The sequence below is a fragment of the Nipponia nippon genome, unplaced genomic scaffold (genome assembly GCF_047370975.1).
Source record: "Nipponia nippon isolate SJK-2023a ecotype South Korea unplaced genomic scaffold, ASM4737097v1 scaffold_2, whole genome shotgun sequence".
NCBI lineage: Eukaryota > Metazoa > Chordata > Aves > Pelecaniformes > Threskiornithidae > Nipponia > Nipponia nippon.
The window spans coordinates 37510972-37531290 of NW_028262336.1; the positions used below are offsets into that span (position 1 = coordinate 37510972).

The 20319-nt window shown below is 36.9% G+C and overlaps 1 protein-coding gene across 9 annotated transcripts in view; it reads left to right on the forward strand.

Annotated features, from left to right (window-relative positions):
* The window catches only part of CASK (calcium/calmodulin dependent serine protein kinase), a 234217-nt gene that overhangs the window by 134488 nt on the left and 79410 nt on the right, over positions 1–20319 (forward strand). For all 9 annotated transcript variants that reach the window (XM_087756254.1, XM_087756258.1, XM_087756261.1 and 6 more), the window contains 4 exons: positions 9983–10158; positions 12327–12449; positions 14845–14928; positions 16529–16628. In XM_087756254.1, the coding sequence (XP_087612380.1) occupies positions 9983–10158; positions 12327–12449; positions 14845–14928; positions 16529–16628 (483 nt within the window). The remainder of the gene's footprint in view (positions 1–9982; positions 10159–12326; positions 12450–14844; positions 14929–16528; positions 16629–20319) is intronic.

Below are 20319 nucleotides of genomic sequence, written 5' to 3' on the forward strand. Positions count from 1 at the left end.
GCACTACTTATTTCTGAGTTCTCTCCTGAATGAAATAGAAACTCTCCTTGTAGAGAAGTTTGAGCAGTGTAATAACCAACCTGTTCACTTTCACATTCTTTTTCTAATTTTTAATGAAAAACATTGATTCATCTTAACATAGTCAATTATTTCCCTTTCAGCATGGCAATTCCTGTATTTGGTGGTTAACATATCAAAAAAGAAATTCTCTCTTAAATAAGAGCTATTATGGCATTAAGGTTCTCTTACTGACCCTGTGCTTCTAACCCATTTCAGTGCTCAGTACACCTTAAAATTTTTTACAATACTGAAAACACACTGCCTTATACTTACCGAAAGTGCAATACTTATTAATCTTTCTGTATCTAGGTAATGTGTATTACTATGATACCCCTGCAGAATGTACTCATTACTGGTGTAAATCCCTACGTAGATGACTCTGGTGTTCAAGAACAGAAAACTTTTTCTTTATTTTATGTTTCTTGGAGTAGTTTATCTTTTAAACCAGAAAAGGACAGCTTTCCTTTAAAAAAAGAATCTCAACATTGAAAGTAATGTAACTGTAGTAAAGTTGAACTGATAGGACTCTTCCCTTAATCTTGCATAAAAACCCAGCCATTATGCAAAAGCTCTTCAATATCTATGATGATCGCTCTCTTCTGTGGCATTATTTTTCTCCTAAAATAGGAGTTGCTATATCTAAAACATGCAGGGATTACCAATGTTCTAAAAATTTTTTCTTGCTTTCATGCTTTTGCATTTGTGCCATTTTGCTTACCTTTTTACATTGACACACCTGTGCCTGATAAGACCAGACTGCATGTAGCCCAGGAAAACACAAATAGAAGGGAATTTTCTCCCTCAATGTCGTCAAAGCCTGCCTTCTAGGGTACAGCTTTTGCTTTGTTTAGGACTGCAGAATTTTTCTGACTTAACAAAAGACATCCTTTTTCCAGTGTGCATAAATTGGAAGGGGTTTTTTTTGGGGGGAAAGGTATTTTTTGTAATAAAGTTAAAATAAGTCCCAGGTATTGAAAGTAGACCAGTACGAATCTGTCCAAAGATAGACTTGTGTTATTTAGAAGGATTATAACTAGTGTTCTTCTGAGCAGATAGAGGATTATTTAACAGAAGTGTAAAGGAGCTCATGATAACAAGCTATGACGTCATACTAGATGTCATTAATGAAAAAGTCTGTGGAATAGATTTTAGGAACATGACTGTATTTTATTAGCTAACAACCCAGTGGAGTTTATTTTTAAGGGAGTTTAATTTATTATTAAGTAAGTACCAAAAAAACCCGACATAGCCATAACTCACTTTTCATGAGACCAGAAGGGAAATGTAAGGGAATACTTTTTGTTCCACTATGTTTGCCCGTAAGCTGCAATGCAATGAATAAGAAGCATGTGTCATCTTCTGAGTTACAGGCAATTGTTTTCATGAGCTACCAGTCCCTGAAGGTCTCTTCTTGCAGTTCTTATGATCAGAAGTGGAAAATTTTGCTAAGCGTATTCATTTGAAGCATTGAAGTAGGTACTTTAAGATGGAATTCTGGCAGTATACACAGTAGTTACAGATCATCACACATCATAATTTATAAGTGAACTCTTTTATGAAACAGGGTGTAGACAGGGAACAGCCATGTTTGCATCATTGTGATGCAGCTGGAGTAGTGAAACCTCTGGGAAGACAGTGATTTAATAGAACAATCTCACATTATGATCTCTGTCTTCTTCCTTGGACAATTTCTCTTTCAGAATGTGATATGAATTGTCACAATATTTTCTTAAATAAACGTGACATCAGATTCATCATATATCAAATATCTTGGATACTAGATCTTGGGATTTTTAGCTAGTATCTGGTATAAAAGTCTGAAGAAACAAAAGCCATTGAGTCCACAAGTGCTATTTCCTCCACTTAATCTACTTATTTTCTCCTGGTTTCAACTAGTGCAAAATAAGATAGCTGTATAGACCTAAATGGTATGAGGCTCTATGCTAACTGTCAAGTTTTATCTACGGATAGTTAGCTGCTTTTCACTTTTTACCTTTAGCAGCAAAATGTCACAGGTACCATGATGCTAATCCAGTCCAGTATTGATTTTTATGTATTATTACTTAGCTCCCCTAAGTTGCTTCAGAATCCTATAGGATCTTCAGGTATCCTAACAGAACCATCATCATCTTACTGGAAAACATCTTTTATGTGCTCTACTTCTATTAAGAACATATATATAAAGTGTTCTTGGTTCTTCATCAGCTAGCCTTTTAGACTGACTACAAAAATAACAAAGGAAGGCATTACAATAAATTTCCCTGCAAATAAGACTATGGAATTGGGGGGGTGTGTGGGGTGTGGATCTTTTAAGTTCCTTATTTCTGTTTTGTTCCCATCAATGTAAAAGTGATCATAGAATCATAGAATGGTTTGGGTTGGAAGGGTCCTTTAAAGCTCATCTAGTCCAACCCCCCTGCAATGAGCAGGGACATCTTCAACTCGATCAGGTTGCTCAGAGCCCCGTCCAACCTGACCTTGAATGTTTCCAGGGATGGGGCATCTACCACCTCCCTGGGCAACCTGTTCCAGTGTTTCACCAAACTGGATCTTCTTGGTGGTTTTATAAACCCCAGTTTTAAAATCATATTTTTGAAATGTTTTTTTACACTGCATAGACTTTTTTCCCTTTTTATCATCAGTGTCTGAATGATATAGCGAATCTTTCTTTTCTTTTCCAGGGAGAGGTAAATGTTTGTAAGCTGAGGTCCTACACTAGTATTCTTCTTTCACTTAAATGGTAGTGTTTCTTTCCTCTGCAAGGCAACAGCACTATTTCACTATCTTTTTTTTTTTTTTTTTTTGCCTAGAAAGCTTTGCCTCTGATAGACTCTGTTTTATTTAAAAGATACAACTGTGGTTTAGTGTGTCTCAGAAATTCCACTTCACATCTGGGTTGATTTGAGAGTGCTTACAGGAGGCTAATGTGTTTAAAAGTTAGTTTAGGTTTACTTCCTCCATCATAGTTTTATGGCTGGAAAGGCCATTGAATCAATTATTACAATTTGTCTGGTTAACATGTGATCTTTGCTTTGTTCGTTTTCTGGACACTTAATATCCAGTTGTCCAGTTGTCTGCTGATGCATCTTTTAAAATACATTTTCTCCAGACAATCTTCTGTGCTGAAGCTGAAGTGCCTTTTTTTTTTTCCTTTTTTTTTCTTTTTTTTTCTTTTTTTTTTTAAATCTATTCATCTTCTCTGTACACCTGCTTTAAACATCTCTATTGTCTGGAGTAATGTGGAAAGGAATTAAAAGTAGTAAAGTATTGACCGATCTGATCTGTTGTGTGTGATTTTTCGATTCCTTCCACATTATTCTGGACATCCCACTCTTTTAGAAACTCCTTAATTTATGAACATATTTCTTATTACACTATTGTGAGAGGTCAGATGGTGATGTTTATTAGTACCTCACATTTTTTTCCTAAAAATTATTTGTTCCAGTTGTTTCCTTATACATCGTTCAGATACTACTGCTGTTGAAAGACTCTCCTTCTGATATCTTGGTCATCAATCCCCTGCCTTAGGGATGACAAAATCTGATTGGGTCTCTGTATATACTCTTCTTCTTGTGGAAAGCATAGCCCTATTGTCTGGAATAATATGGAAAGAGTCATAGAAACTAAATTATCAAAGGTAAGTCAAAATTTATCTTTAGTGCTTGTGAATGATGTCAGTTTGGCAATACCTGAAGACTGAAGCTCTCTGTTTATCCACAGGAAAAATGAGCAAAATTAGCAATTTTATAAATTTCCAGACTACCAACATGCCTCAAAACTGGCTGATAAGAAAGCTTACCTCTAGAAATAAGTTGTCTAATGTCTGTACCTATTCAGGCATTGAGTGCTTCCTAAGTCAGCAAACACTTTGATGTAGTCATTTATTTACAATGAATTGGGTGGAGGCAAGTATCACATTGAATACATACCGCTACTGAGTCTTCATATAGTGATGGTGTTTAGTTAATGCTACTCTAGAACAGATAAGAAGAACCTAGAAGCACATAGACAGAAAATTTATTCCAGTCTTCCATATGATTTCTTCTCACATACAGATACAACGAAAAATCATGTGTGTATGCATGCATGCAATATTTATTTAAATAAAATAATGTTATTTTTTCATGGGCAGTCATTTGAATATATCCATGAGTGTTCTTACATCCTGAAGAATAAAAGAGCTGTGGAAGGCAGAAGTTATCTATTAAAGACAGTAAAATGCCTTTGCTTACTGTTCTTTCTCACACTGCTTCCAAAAAGACGCAAAGCTTTTCCCAAAACACCAAAGAAAATTCAAAAGCTTCTCAAGTATTTTAAAACAATTGAACTGTTGAGAACAATTTTAAAATTTTACACTGGATATGTTTAGAAGGCAAATTTTCTACTAGATAATTTTCAGGAGAAGTGATACTTGGTCTAAAGAGCAGTGAGTATCCATTATTTTAGAAAACTTTGCTCTGTGTAGATTTTGTTTATCCTGTTACTGATATTCACCCTAAAGTTCTTGTAGTTGCAACATAGGAAAAATCCCTATCTATGTAAGTTCATGTGTGCACTCCATTCATTTTGCTGAGCTAAGTGCAGCTCAGCAGTCCTTGCTCAGGTCAGTTTTTAGAATAACCTCAAAATCATCATTTGCTCCTTTGATGAACCCAGTGAAGTGGTTTGTTGTCACGAGGGTGACCACTGCCCCAGAAATTACTTTAGCCTTTTTAAGTTTCTAATGCATACACACACATATATATGCATTTTTTGACCCTGTTTAACTGGACAGTTCAGTCTCAACCAATTAAGTTTCTGTTTGTTCTGGGTTTGCTTTTTCATGGAGATGAAATTGTGACTTCCACCACCATCACTGCCCCCCCATCTAAAGTATCAGGATCTTGTAATCTGCACTAAAAAGGTTACAAAACCAAATAATTCTGAAATTATTTTCACTAATTATTATCTAGCAGTGGTAAGTGGCAGGATTTTATTAAGTTAGGCTAGCCTTCTTTCTCATTTCATTTATATTTATGGAGTTCTCATTTTAAATTTAAAAGTTAATATTAAGGTTTAGTAGTACTGATTTTTCAGCATGATATTAAGTAGCATCCATTTTTCATCTAGTTTATAGCAGCAGTCTGTTGGGGTCTTAAACAGCTGTGTAGAATGTTACCTATTACTGAACTAGTCTAGTCCTTCTGCTTAATATCAAGCAGTTCATTAAAATGCATTTTTATGGTATATCGATTTTGAACCACGGCAACAAAGATCCAGTTTTTCCACCTGTGATCTGAGTTCTTTAACTTCCAAAGGAGGAGAAAGAAAATGTGGGATGATCAGAGAGGGGTAGTGGTTTTTAACCATAACTTGTAAGTCTGTCAGTTTGTCTATAAGAGCTCTTGAGTGCTAAGTACACATGCAGCCTCACATTTTGATGTGGTGTCACCAGATAAAGCGAAATAGGAACCTTGAAGTATCAAGAGGCTATAATTTGTCTATTGTCACATAGGAAGTAGGAAATAAACCTCAAGAAGCTTGTTCTGTTAGAAAAAAAATGTCTATGGAAAAAAATTATATGATGAAGGTCATTGATAATGAACAGAGTGCTGGCAGTGGATGGCTACTGCATAAGAAATGCTTGCATATTATGTTTTGTCTGCAATTTTGATAAGCGGACTGTTGCAAGTCATGTTTGCTACTTGTTGATATTCAGTAGTTTTGTAAGTATTTTTATATTTCCTTGCCCTGTGGTCAGGAAGTGGAGGGGAAAAGGAAATCTGAAGTTGTTGTCCACCATCAAGACCCTGCTTTCCAAAACTTAGGGAAGCTGATTAATGCTCAGTTTCAAGAAACTGTTCTGTTCTGCATATATTTATAAGTGTGTATAAATAATGAAGGATTTTTCTTGCTTATCAATTTCTGCAAAGTAATTTTAATTCGAAACATTATTTGATGAAGGGGAGAAGGAAGCAAAAAAATACGTGCTTTTGATACTCTCTTGACGCTGTAGATTACTTACTTTTTACAGCCCATGATTAAATCAGGTAAGGTGATACTGAAAACTAAAAATGAAAGAAACAAGCTGTATCTTTGGAGGAAGTTTCATCTTATTTTCCCCCATTTACTCAGTATTCTGTATGTTAATACCAGCATAACCACATGTGGTGGGTTGACCTTGGCTAAGGGCCTATCTCCCACCAGCTGCTCACTCATTCCCCCTCCTAAACAGAACAGGGGGAGAAAATAGGATGAAAAAGCTCATGGGTCAAGATAAATACATGCAGACTGCTTACCAGTTACCATCACAGGTAAAACAGAGTTGACTTGGGGAAAACCGGTTTAATGTATTGCCAATTCAAATAGATTTGGGTAGTGGGAAACAAAGACAAAAATTAAAACACCACCTCCCCTCCTCCCCTTCCTAGGCTCAACTTCACTCCTTTGCTCTTGACTCCCGTACTCTCCAACCCCAAGTGGTGCAGAGGGATGGGGAATGGGGGGCTGTGGTCAGTCCATAACAGCCTCTCTGCTGTGGCTTCCTCCTCACACTTTTCTCCTTCTCCAGTGTGGGTCCTCCCATGGACTGCAATCCTTCAGGACAAGCTTGCTTCTGCATGGGTCCTCCACAGGCCACAGTTCCTTCAGGGAATATCCACCTGCTTCAGCATGAGGTCCTCCATGGGCTACAGGGGCATACCTGCTCCACCGTGGCCTCTCCAGGGGCTGCAGGGGAATCTCTGCTGGAGCACCCCTTCCGCTTTCTCCTGCTCTCACCTTGGTGCTCACGGGCTGTTTCTCGCACTTTTTCCCATACTCCTCATTGCCAGGCAATGTTTTTCCCTTTCTTAGACACGCTTTCCCTGAGGCACCACCATCTTGGCTGCTGGGCTCAGCTGTGCCCTGCAGTGGGTCCATTTGAACCAGCTGTGTCTGGCAACCTCTCCTCACAGAGACCACCCCTGCAGCCCCCCCCAGCTGCCAGCACCTTGACACCTAAACACCTACACCCATAATGCTGTTGTATTGCTTATGTAGCATGTGTTGCTGCTAAATATGCTATTTTACACCATAGGAGAAAATGTAGGATGGGTAACTGTTTGTGAGGACACATTTTCCTCAGAACAAGATGTTCTATTGGTCGGCCTTGACTGTACTGCAAATGCCCAACAGACTTAAATGCATTGGCCAAAAAAACGCAAAACTAAAACCCAAGCCTTTAGGTCTACTTCTCACAGCACACAGTAATTTTTTTACCATGTTCATGTCTGCAATTGTTTACTTAAAACACAAAGAAGGTCCCAAGCTGAGAGGAGTGGCACGTAATTATTGGAAATACACATTAAATCAACTTCGATATCATTCGATACATATGATTCTTAGTTTCATTAACTACTTGATCCAGATGACTGTGTATCTCCCTCTTAAATAGCTTTGTTTGTCCTTGTCATATCTTGTCTTCTAGTGGTTTGTGCTGTTTGTCTTTTGAATAATCATTTTTCTCTAGACTTCCCAGATTTCATAACAGCAATTAGGAAGCCGGTAGGAAGGCAGAATCTTCAGAGTATATATGATTTTCCATTCATATTGATTAAGAAAGATTTGAACGAGCTTTATTACCACAAATGTTTTTCTCACTGTGTAAGAAAGGTTACACCTGCTCCAAAATTGTAAATCGGTTCCTCTGCACCCCAATGCCAGGAAGTTTACCACTGAGATAAACAAGAATTGAGTAAGCCAGGCTGCTCTGCGGTCTTGCATGATGTCTTCTGTACTAAAGATTTCCAGGCTGTGGTATGCATACAACTAATGTCACATGAGCAGTCTAAATGATGTACAAATACTGTTTGAACAGGCAGGTGTTGCTGCTTATGTACATGCATAACCTGATACAGAGCTGGAAATGCTGATGCTTTTGCTGTCGCAAATGATGGCATCTTAGGGGAAAAAATAGTTAGGAAACCCTTCTAGATAGAGTTTTGTGGGCACATGGAAAAAAAAATAAAGAAAGCAAAAACCCCAGAGTTCTCAGCAACTTGTGCATACTGGACATGTATACTTTCAATTTTCCTTCCCTTCCCCATCACCAGGCATCTAAAAGAGAAAGACTTTGGATCATCCAAGGAGATAATTCTTCCCCTCATATTTGTGAGCTTGAAGATTTGGCTTTGAGGTTTATCAGCTAGTCTGAAAGATACATCATAAGCCTATAAATTTTGTATAACCAACATGAAGAATTAGTAATCTTTCCCCGTGTCCATCTCTGTCTTTCTCTGTCCAGAGTAAATGTCCTTCCTCTTCCCCCAGTGATATGAGGGATGAGCTGGACTTGCAGCATCTTGCTGTTTTACTCTTTTTTTTAGCCTGGGAAGGAACCGCCCCTTTGCTATCATGTCAGCCTAGACTGCATGGACTTTCTAAGATGCTGACCTAGCTTAGTGATCAGGTAGTGTTCCTTTGTCACAGGCAGATTCCTAACAGTTGTTTGGCAGAGGGATTGCCTCAAACTGGGAATGAAAAGGCTTAACACAAAGCCAGGTGAAGAAGTTTGACAATGGTGCTATTTCCCATTAAGAATACTATGGTGAAAAAGCTACTGTCTTTCTGTCAGTTTTATAATACTTGTAGATGCAAAAAGGAGTGAGTGGGGACTAGAGCACGGTTAGATCGTATTCCCATATTAGGTGGTATAAACGAAAGATGGTCTTTACTGAGTAAGCTGCTGCCAGATAGTCTCCTAGGTGTTTGTTACCAGTGCTGTGACTTAGCTGACTCACATTCAAATGGTGTGCAGGATAGGCTAGTCTAGCAAGAGTCTCTTTAAAAGACGGGACTGAATGAAATACCTTCCATGCAGACACCTCAGATTCTCTAGGCTGCACTGTAAACTCTCCTAGCCAGCACAAAGGTGCTGCAAGCCTTGAATGGAGCCTCTGAAGTCCACTGTAGTATAAGTGAGCAAGAATAATTTATGAAGGTGATACAACTGGTAACAGTTTGCTACAGTTGTGGGTTTTTTTTCCTTCTGTTGGTACTTGGTGGAACCAGGGTAGTCCAAAGACTACGGTATTTGTAAGTGTCAGTGATGCCCTGAGCATTCAAAGCTCAATTCTTGCAGATCCTTTACAGTGGAAACAAACATCTTTACAATGGGAAACATTTACAGAGAGAGGTAAAATGTTTGTTGCTTTTATTTGGCTTAATGTGTTACATAGAAATTGAATGAAGTCATTCTAGTCAGTTTACCCACTCAAAAGATTAGTTGGTACTAAATACATTTTGTTTCCATGGGTGTACATTCATTACCAATCCAAAATCAGTACTGTCCCAGAACCATTACAGTATAGCACTCATTGAAAGCACTCTGTGAAACAAATTAGTGTTATCTCTTTATCTGCAGTAAGGTATTGCCTACTTCAAATAAATGAACAACACATTTACTAGCATTTTGCGTTCTTGTTGGCAGTTTCAGTAGACTGGCTAAGGCTTGGACAGAGTATGAGTCCAAACTATGCTCTTGCCAATTAGAGGCAGCTTTTTCAAGTAAGCAGTGTAGACTAGAACTCTACAATATCTTTGTACATGCTCTCTGGATAAATAATTCCTGTTTCAAAGGTTGTCCAAATTGATATTTTTATTTTTATATGTCATGGTTCACTGAAGAATCTTAGTGCTTTTATATGTCTTGTTTCACAGTCTGCAGGGTAGGAGAGAATATTGCTGAATTTATAAAAGTGTAAATCAAGCAAAAGGGAAACTACTGATTTGTCTCACTGGATATGTTTAATAAATACTAAACTTAAGGAAAAAAGAATTGTGTTAAAAGTTTAACCCATGAACAAAACTTATTAAAACTGGTTTAGTTTAATGCAGTGATATTCTTCATTTCCATGTTTGACACGCATCACTTTGACTCAATTTTGGTTTTATTTCCATTTAGGACGTGTAGGAACACCTCATTTTATGGCCCCAGAAGTGGTAAAAAGGGAACCTTACGGGAAGCCTGTAGATGTCTGGGGTTGTGGCGTGATCCTTTTTATCCTGCTAAGCGGTTGTTTGCCTTTTTATGGAACCAAGGAAAGATTATTTGAAGGCATTATTAAAGGAAAATACAAGGTAAATGATGATATAACTGAATCCTTTTCCAGTGAGATGAGCTCTGCTGCTAAAATTTCTGGAAGTTGATTTTTGTATTTAACCTGATTTAAATTTGAAGCTTATAGAAATCTGTCTGTGTTACACAGGAAGAGAGATGAATTTTTCTTTCCAGTCTGTCATGTTCCTGCTGTGTTTTCTATCAATGTTAGGAATTAGAATATGGAAATATTTTTTAAATAATAAACGGGTGCAACAACTAGCCCCAAATTGTACATTGAGCTCAGTAGGATTACATAAGGTTTAGCTGTGAAGTATAATATACTGTATGTTACCTTAGATTTATAGATAATTTAAATTTTTTAATCAACTAAAAGAACTGTCGTAAAGGCTGGTCATCATATTGCCTTGATTTAAAACAAAATGCGTGTTACTGTAAAAGTGTAGTTACGCATTTTTCTTTTTTAGTACAGTATGTAAAGTGCAGCTGATGATTCAAAAGGAGCCACTTGCAACTGAAAGCAAATCAGTATGTGTGCAAGATAAGCATGTTTCACAATATAAGCGTCCTAGAGCCATTATGGAGGCAAATTTAAAGCTTCAACTTCACTATTTTTGCAGTTCTGTCGAAGATCGGTTTTGCTCTACTTTGCAAGTGAAAGGAAGAGTGGAAACTCCTAAAACTGTCCGATAGTCTGTAATATGGTTTAGGAAGTATTTTATTGTATGAACTTAACATTAGTCTGCTAAAATGTAAGTGACAGCAGTGGTACCGCACTTGGTCAGGAGCACATTTTTCATTCTTTAAATTTTGTATTCCTAGAAACAGCAGGATTTCTTCATTACACTAGTTTTGGTATTGCATAGACTGGTAGACATTCCAGTTTCGCTTTATGGAAGATTTCTTTATGGTATCTCTTAAGCAGCTAAAACCTTCTGGAAGCACACAAGTTAACTTTTCTTTGTTTAAAAAAAAAGTCATGGCCAGTACATTGTGTCTTCTCAGTTCCTTTTCTGTTCCTGTTTCCACAATAATATGTCTATTCAGTGAAAATAGTATAAGGATTTCAAAACAGTCTTGCTGCAGATTTGCAGTTACCTTCATTTCATCAGAGCTGAAAAAGAAATGATAAATCACAACTATAAATGTGCATTTCATAGCCAGATAATGTTCCTGAGTGCTCTGATTTAAAGCAATCATTTTTCATAAAGACTGATTTTAAATAAAATGAAGGTCTTTAAATGAACAGATTATTACATTGAAAAGAGTCCGGTTATAATTTTGAATTTTCATTTAGTACCTTGTAAAATTATCAGTGTACCATCTAAATAAAACTTAAGTTCTTCATAAATTAAAGAAATACTAGAAATAGCTTAAGGATAGAATGCTTTATCACAGAAGGAATTTTCTTACTTTAATATGGCTTCGTCGGGTGTCCATCATCTTGACTAGTTGGACACAAACCTGCATATGCTCAAGATGAAAATATATTCTAAATCATCCTTCACATTGTTGTCTCCTAAACATACAGTTCTGCTCTAAAAAGTGTTGTAATCGCTTGTATTGTTGATCACATGTCAGTATGCTTTCCTACCTGAGTGGCTGAAGATGCTGAACTGTTGTAAAGGTGAAAGGAATTTATTGGGAAGAGGCGTTGTCCACGATACCTGAGGGACAGGACCAGAGTAGTTCACAACAGGCATTAGCTGACTCACTTGTTACTCAGCATCACTGGCATGAAATTGTGGCTTGATATAGATAGACTGTCATGCTATTCCTTATATTGATTTCAGGAGCAGATTTAATTTCTACATTTATCATATGCATGGTTAACTGTCAGACAAAGGCTAATTATTTTTTCTTTCTCTAGTGAAGGGTCACTTTTATCTGAACAAAATGTAGCATAGGTAAAAAATTATACTGTGATTATAACATAAGACCAAGGATATATCAGCTTTTATGTGATGCAGTGCTCATTGTTTTCAACGTTTTATGCCATTTCGATAATAACTAATGTACAATTTTTACAAGCTATTAAAAACCTTAGAAACTTCCTTTTACATTTATTATGATAAAATGTTTACAAGTAGCAACCACTGTTAAATCTCTGCAATTACTTTACATAAAAAGTAGGTTCTTTTCTATATTCTTTTACTAATTTAATTTCTTTTTTCTTGTTTGTAATCAGATGAACCCTAGGCAATGGAGCCATATTTCTGAAAGTGCCAAAGATCTGGTACGCCGCATGCTTATGCTGGATCCAGCAGAAAGAATAACAGTATATGAAGCACTGAATCATCCCTGGTTAAAGGTAGTAAAAGCAGCTGTTTACATACCAGTTTCCTCTTCAAGGGAGAAAAAGATTTATTTCTTTGTTTCTTTGAACTTTTCAAAGTAGACATGACATTGTACAAAATGTGTGATAATATGCTTTGTAAGAATAGAGCCTGAGATGTTTATAATTGCCAGGCTTGAACTCTTGCCTAACAGCAAGAGCAAACTCACTTAGGCATCTTCAGCAGTATCAGAATATAGGGATTAGGGCTGCGTAGAATAAAGCTTGAAGAAGGCATTCATGTGTCTTTCTGTGGCTCTCAAACTCCAGAGTAATTTCTGATCTCTTCATTGCTCAATCGTATCTAGACCTCAGTACATTATGCTACTTAACTATGCTGCTTTCTTACATTAGATTCCCGAAATATCCCACCAGAGTGAAGGAAGTATGTAGTGGTGTATTGCTCAAAGGTCACTGTAACTACATAAAATTGTATGGCATCTGGTAATCAAATTATTTTTCAGTGGTGGCAGAATTTACAACACAGTTTGAGCCAATGATTGCTGGACACTGAAGGTTAAAACAGGAGCAGAATAATATACACCTAACTTCTCAGTAGTGCCGTTAGTAGGCTGTGCTAAACATTGGAGTGGGAGAATGATGGGTGTGTTGCAGATTAAAAGGTGGCAAGTACTGGTTCAGAGCATTGTATTTTCTTTGGCAGAAACTGATGAATTAACTATTTTTCTTTGTTATCCTCTATTTCTTTCCTATAGTGTGGGCCCAGGGTAGAGAGAGTCATATCATTAACTCAAACGGGGCACTTATTTGGAAACAGTGCTATTCTGGTGTCTGCTCCTGGACTGTTTATGTGTTCTACATTAGACAAATATTGACAGAAGGAAAAAAAAAAAAGAAACTGGGAAGCACAGGCTCATATGTTCTTCTCTCTCCAAGTAAATGGCCTAACTACTAGTGAATGGAGTTGTTCTTCCACTTCTCTGCTCTCTTTCTGGCTCTGACTCTTGTATTCCAAGCTGCAGAATGGTCTAGCTTATAAAAGGAGGGCAGGAGTGTGCACCTCTTGGGAATAACAGTGGTTAAGGCGTTCTTCTGAATATTGGGAAACTGTGGGTTCAAACCTTTCCACTCAAAAGGAGCCAAAGTTCTGTCTGTTCATCTGGGGCATATGTAGTGCATCAAATATTTCAAAGAGCATAGGAATGGACACCATGTTTGGGAATCCCAAATGGTCATACTCTAGTGATTGAGTCTGTGGTAAATGCAGGTGATCTGTTTTTACCTGCTTGTAATTTGACTTTTTTTTCACTTTGTGAGCTTACCCACATTTAGATGCCAAAGCAAGGGTTTTGTTGAGGGTTATTTTGGCAGAAAACTTTGCCTGTTTTCTTGTTTGAGTAACTAAGCTCATTAGGCTTTTTAAAAAGATAATTCTGTAATGTGAATGTGCAAGTTCTGCCTATATAGCATAGTACTTTTGATGTCTGTGATCTCTCTGATCTTGCCATTATTTGTTGAAAGACAAAGCAAGGACAGAGAAGATTTAGTCTGAGACAACTTTGTTTCCAAGCTTAGGCCAGCATTGTGTCAGTCAGTCCTCTCTTGGTTTTGCCTACGATAAACTGCCTTCCCTGCTGACTCAGAATTTTCTTTTAAACCATTTATAGATAGCAGCCAAATACAGCATGAGACAGAGACATCTTTAATGCTGTAGAGAGACTGAATTACTTCTGCCAGTGATTTCACTCTGATTCAGGAGATGCATTTGATCAATATTGACATTAAATGAATACGTGTACGTAGCTTCTGTGATGATTTGGGGCAGGGGAAGAAAGTAGTCAGCTGCTGCAAGTTGTGCCCCTACTGTCCACTGTTCATTGGCAAATTTTTCATCTGCGTCCACAATGGAGAATTCTTCCTGTAAGCTCGCACCTGGTGTCACCAGCCATGGAGCTGGCACTTCCTGCTCTGTTGGACACGTACCCCATCTCCCAAGTTTACCTGATGTATCAGGCACCCCATAAAAGAGCGCTTGAACATGTTGCTTCACTGGGATTTGTGAATCCCAAGAAGCAGAACTACTTTGTACTTGCCAGCTTCAAAGTTCAATGCTAGCCACAGACTGACTAACAACACAACAGTTAAAAGGCTAGGGTCTTACTATGAAGTGGGAAACAAAATCACAAAAAGAAAATATCCCTGGCCCAAGTTAAGAATTCTTTCAAAATATTTTAATCCCTCTCAGTTTCTTGAAGTTTTCCTTAAGTTGCAACAAATCCTCGTTCTCCTTAGTATACTTATTAGCTGGTACATTTCCTGTCTAGTTTCTTAATGTCGAGAGAATATTAAGAGCTTGTATTTAATGTTTCTTTTATTTTGTTGTGGTTTTTTTTTTGTGGGGTTTTTTAAGGAGAGAGATCGCTATGCATACAAGATTCATCTTCCAGAAACAGTAGAACAATTGAGAAAATTCAATGCAAGACGAAAACTAAAGGTAAGATGAATGTAGTGTTAAAACAATATAATTAAGTAACTTGAATTTTGTGTGATTCTGTATTCATTTTAAAAGTGCTAGGAGAAATCTATGCTCCGAAGTCAGCAATAAACTAAAAAGTTGAAACAGGCCTTCACAGTTGTTTATTGCAATGATGTCTTGTTAACGGTGTTCGTCCTTTCTTTCTTAGTGCATGGTTTTCAAACTAAATTTCAGTGCAAATTGTCTGGTATCAACCAAGGTATGTATGCAGGTTTTGTCTAAAATTAATTCAGTAATTCTGTGTAATATGAATTATTGAAGAGGAGAGAATAGTACAATGGCTTCTGTTATTATTGTGTTACATTTATCATAAAAGGAACATAATAATGTTTTAATGTCTTTTTTCAAGAAGAGCAAAAATGTATACTTCGGTTTATCCCTTTTATGTTTAACCATACACAGGATTATTTCTCAGCTGTATTGAAAAGAATGCTAACATTTTAGCCCAAAAGAGCATAGTTTGCCTCTCAGGTCCTATCTTGGAAAGTTTAACAGAAACACTTTTAAATTCACTGAAAGGCTGAGAAAATTTTAACAGAAACATGCAGCATTACAATTCATGAGGGTTTTTTTTATAATTTGTAATAAACCACAGAATCGGATATACACACTGAGTTGCTGCTTTGCAAAAGTTTAATGTAGCTGCAAAAACAACTGATGATTGGGATGTAACAGTTGCCATAGTTCATGATAAACAGCACTTTCTCTTAGGTGGTTTGTATGTCTAGTAATGCTTTCATTAAAATGTTAGCTAGTACATTTTAGAATATGACCTGTTTTCCTGCTCTAGGCACAGTTTCAGATCTTTCCCAGACTTCTTCCTGGGGAGGCCACTATATTTAGTCTCCTGAGAGCTTTTATACGTGTGCTATTTGTTTTCTAACATTTTATCCAAAGCACTGTTCTGCAGAACATTTTCTGAAATTATTTGTTGTCCATTTTGCCTACTGCCACAACTGTAAGATATTAAAACCTGAGTGGTTTACTTGAACAAGTAAATATATGTCAGAGCAGGTAACCATTTTTCTGGCTTTCTAACTTCTCATGTAACACTCATTCTGGGAGTCTGAGATTATTACATTTTCATATAGATATATTATGGATGTCAAATATCCTAGTGCTGTCAGTGTCAGATTCTGACAATTTCTCAAATAACAACATATTGTCTTGCTTTAAAGAGTGCCTTTTTATACTTGCTAAGCCACCCAGTCTAGATAACAGGGAAAGAGAAATAAATTAGTTATCTTGTTTATATTGTACTATGGGAATTTATGTCTTACACTTACTATTTTTAAATGCTTTCCCATAAAGAATTGTTCTCATGAATCCCTCACAAAGAATATATTTACTGTTTATTAGAGTAGTGTATGACCAGTTCTTCTGTTAGATATGGTCACTGGTAACAGTGAAGCAGAGATGAAGACTATAAAATTTATTTACTCTTCAGTGAGAAGGTCAACACACAAGAGACCTCGGGAGATTGAGTGATCCAAGGTGCCTGGAAATGTTTCATTATCCTTCTTTGTGTAATTTAGACTTTGTGGTTATTTTTATTCAGGGGGCAGTACTAGCAGCTGTGTCAAGCCACAAATTCAACTCCTTCTATGGTGACCCCCCTGAAGAGCTGCCAGACTTCTCTGAAGACCCCACCTCCTCAGGTATTTTAACAGAAAGTATATTTACTGCAGTCAACCTGTCTTAATTCTACACTGACTAGAGTACTAAGTGTTTACTACTTTCTCATGATTTCATAAAGTTGCATATTAAGTTAACGTTTAAATGTGAAAGCATAAATAATTTTCAGTCATAATGGTGTTAGTGACTGGAGAAAATGAAGAGAAAATCTCTGCACAGTTGTAAGCTTCTACAGAAATTCTGTCTGATTTTATTTGTTGTATGTACGTTTAATTACAAATAGTTCTATAGCCTCGTATTTCTCTTTATATTACTTGAGTGTAAAAGCTTATTGAAATTTTGTCTTGAATTCTTAGGCAGGAGCAAGGTTCTCATACCTTAGTAATAGTTATTTATAAAAAGAAACCATTGTGTACCAGAGTTCCTTGACCTCCTGTTTTAGAGAACAGTATGATTAATAAGTTTCCTCTTTAAAGCACACTGGACAGTATTTCTGATACTATAACTGAGACCCCCAAATCTTCACAGAGAGACAACATATGTACTTTAGAGACCTCCCAACGTACTTTAAAGGGGAAAATAACACCTTTGCTGTGCTGTGAGCACATAGCTAGGCCTTGGGCAGCACAGTGGTATTACTCCAATCAGTCCTTTTGTCCTCGGCCCGTATTCAGGACTTCAAATAACCTGGCAGTCCCTATACTAACACAGCCCTGTCATAGTTATGTATCTTAATTTTGACATAACATTACTCACAACATTTGCAGTGCAAAAGTCTGGGTTGGTCTATCTGACCTAAAATCAGGATTTAGGATCAAGTTAAATGAACTTTTAAGAAAAATCTAAGGCCAAGAGGCTCTCTCTTTTATTGTTCTAAACAACTAAATAGTACTGGCAGAATACTTTAGCTATACGCTGACTTTACTAGAAGATATCTCAGGAACTTAATTACATGTGCTGAACTGCTGTGTGATAATTCTCTTTCCCAATATTTTATAGGTGAGAAAATTACTTATTGACTGCATATGTTAAGTGTTCCTTTTCTACTCTTTCATATGAGCAAGTAATTTTTATAAGTTATTTCAGTGTCATTAATATAGGAATTGGGGGCAATGTTTTTGTTGAAATTCTTTAATTTCAATTCTTGGAATTCAAGTTTGAGTACTTAAAAGATTGCTTTGTCCTTAGAAATGCACACTGCTCATCATTTCCACAGAAGTGAATGGGAATCTCAGATCATTTATTGCAAATAGGTAATCGCAGCCTCATGGCTTAACTTCAGGCAGCTAGCTTTTGAATACTTGATGTACTTGTAAGTAAGGATCCATATATTCTTTTAAAGAAAGAATAAGTTGGTTTTACTTCACCCAGAATTACTTGCAGTGCTTTAATTTTTGTTTCCAGCTACTTCCCCCACTTCAATAAAATGAATAGGCCACCAACATGATTGGCAGTGGCTACTTTGCCAATCTAAAAACTGCAGTTCCTCTTTCCAGTTTCAGTCTCACATCAACAGAGCATGTGTCTTCCTCATAGGATGATGTAATTACAGAAATTAGTATACAGCAAAGGTACAAGTTCTATTTTTTCTGCTCACAGAATACATGAATCCAGTACACATGTAAATTCTACAGAATATCTGTGCTGGATCTACTGTTATCTTGTGTTCATCGCTGAAATAACTGAAACAATAGCTTGGATTTCTCAGGAAAGCGTAGTTATTCTCTAAAATAACATTGTTGATCTCACTGATGGGAGATCACACTGATCAGGAAACCATACTAAGTGGGTAGTTTTCATGATGTTTCCGTGACCAACTCCATTAGCTGATAAAATACTTAATATCTCAGGATAAACAGTGAGGCTTGCAAGTAAAGATACTGCAACTTTCAGCTTCTGAACTGCTAAATATGGAAATCTATTTTGTTTCCTCCAGAAGTACACTAATAAAGTTTTCAAATGTTTCTGGCTTGTTAAGATAGGCTCTTGTGATGATTCTAAACTGAACTAGTTTATAGAAATTAGACATAAACCTCTTGAATTGCGGTAGAAGCTTGACTATCTTAAGGTTATTTAAGTTTCCTTCCTAACATCTCATTATGTTATTCTAGATCATAAACTCTAATGAAGAGCGTTTAATATTTTAAATGTTGCTGCCTATTTAATCCTCCCATAAAATTTCATGAAGCTTACCATTAAAATTAAATGACTTGTCAGAAGTGGGCAAATGTGGAACTCCTACTGAGATAAAGATGCAGAAATGTAAATACTTATTAGGTTATGCAAATTTTATATCCTGTTCTCCTCCAGGTCTTTCTAAACATAGAAACAGAACATTTCAGTTCTGTCTTTTTTTCCAGATTAATCTAGAGGTGTTCTTCCTCAGAATTCAGTGAACCTGGACCCTTTGAGCATCTTCCTTTACTACCAGAGTAATAGCCTGGGATATGAAGGCACTGTAGGCAGCAAGTCAGATGACTGTCTTAGGTGCAGAATCACAAAGGATATTCTTGTCAGAGAGCTTTCCAATCAGGGGTCAGCAAATTGCATAACTAAATTAGATGGGAATGAACACACATAAATTTCATTTAAAGTCAACCATTTTTTTCTGTCCACATCTTCCTTTCATTCACACAGAGTGTATTAATAACTCGTGGTTCCCACAGCTTGTTCTGGGTGATCTATTTTCTCGTTTGTCAGCAACTGTCCTCTGGAGGACTTAACTTAATCCCGCTATCACTCTGTTGGTAACATGGCAGAAGTCAGTCTTGCTGAATTTGAGAGAGTACGTTAGAGGCTTTTAAAATTATTTGAAAAATTAGGTAAATATTTATTAAACTAAAATATTACTTTACTGCTGATAGGCTGTGTTCAGTAACTTCTTTAGTAAAGCCACTAAACAGCTGAAATGCCAAGCATCTTGCAAATGTTTTTTGCTAGAATGTAAAACATTTGACTTTCAGGTTGCCTGTCTTCATAATGTTGTAAAATGTTAATTTCCCAAGGCAGTGAATGTTTTGGATATTTTTAATATGCTGAAACAAATATAAATCAGAAGTTAGCAATCAGCAACCCTAAAGGCGAAATCTGGCACATGAGAAAAATTGGCCCAGTAAAGAGTATTTGAAGTGGACCATGAAATTAATTAGGTGCTAGAGAAATTCACAATCAGTTTGCTCTCTGCTGCCCTTCCCCACCCTACTCCCTGCCCTCTCCCCGACCCTCCCTGGCTCTCCTATCACCTGACAGCACACTAGATCAAGACAGAGGATTTCCTCTGCTTGTGTCATATGCTGACGGAGAGTAAGGAGGCATAATTTTCAAGTGTTTTGATAACAATGCTTCAGGCTGAAGAATGAACATCACCAGTGTAAAGCTTTCTCGTTTTCCTCCTTTTGCTTCTTCAGCCCCCCATTCTGCGGCAGCCCAAGGAAAGGCTGTGGAATTGTTTGACGTTTTGACTTGGGAAGCTGAACTCAGGAAGAGTGTTTCGTTTACTTTGGAGTTTTAAGTAGATTGAGGATGTTTAGGTTTTTAGGCTGACAGTTAGAAAAGCGAATAAATTGAAGAGGTTTTTTATAACTTTGTATTTCCAAAAACGTTTTTGTAGCCACATTTTCAGAACTACTGAGTCAGTGTTAGAGTTAAGCCCGTGGATAGTCCATAGTCTTTGGAAAACTGCATAACTGATTTTTAGATTAAAGCAAATCTTAC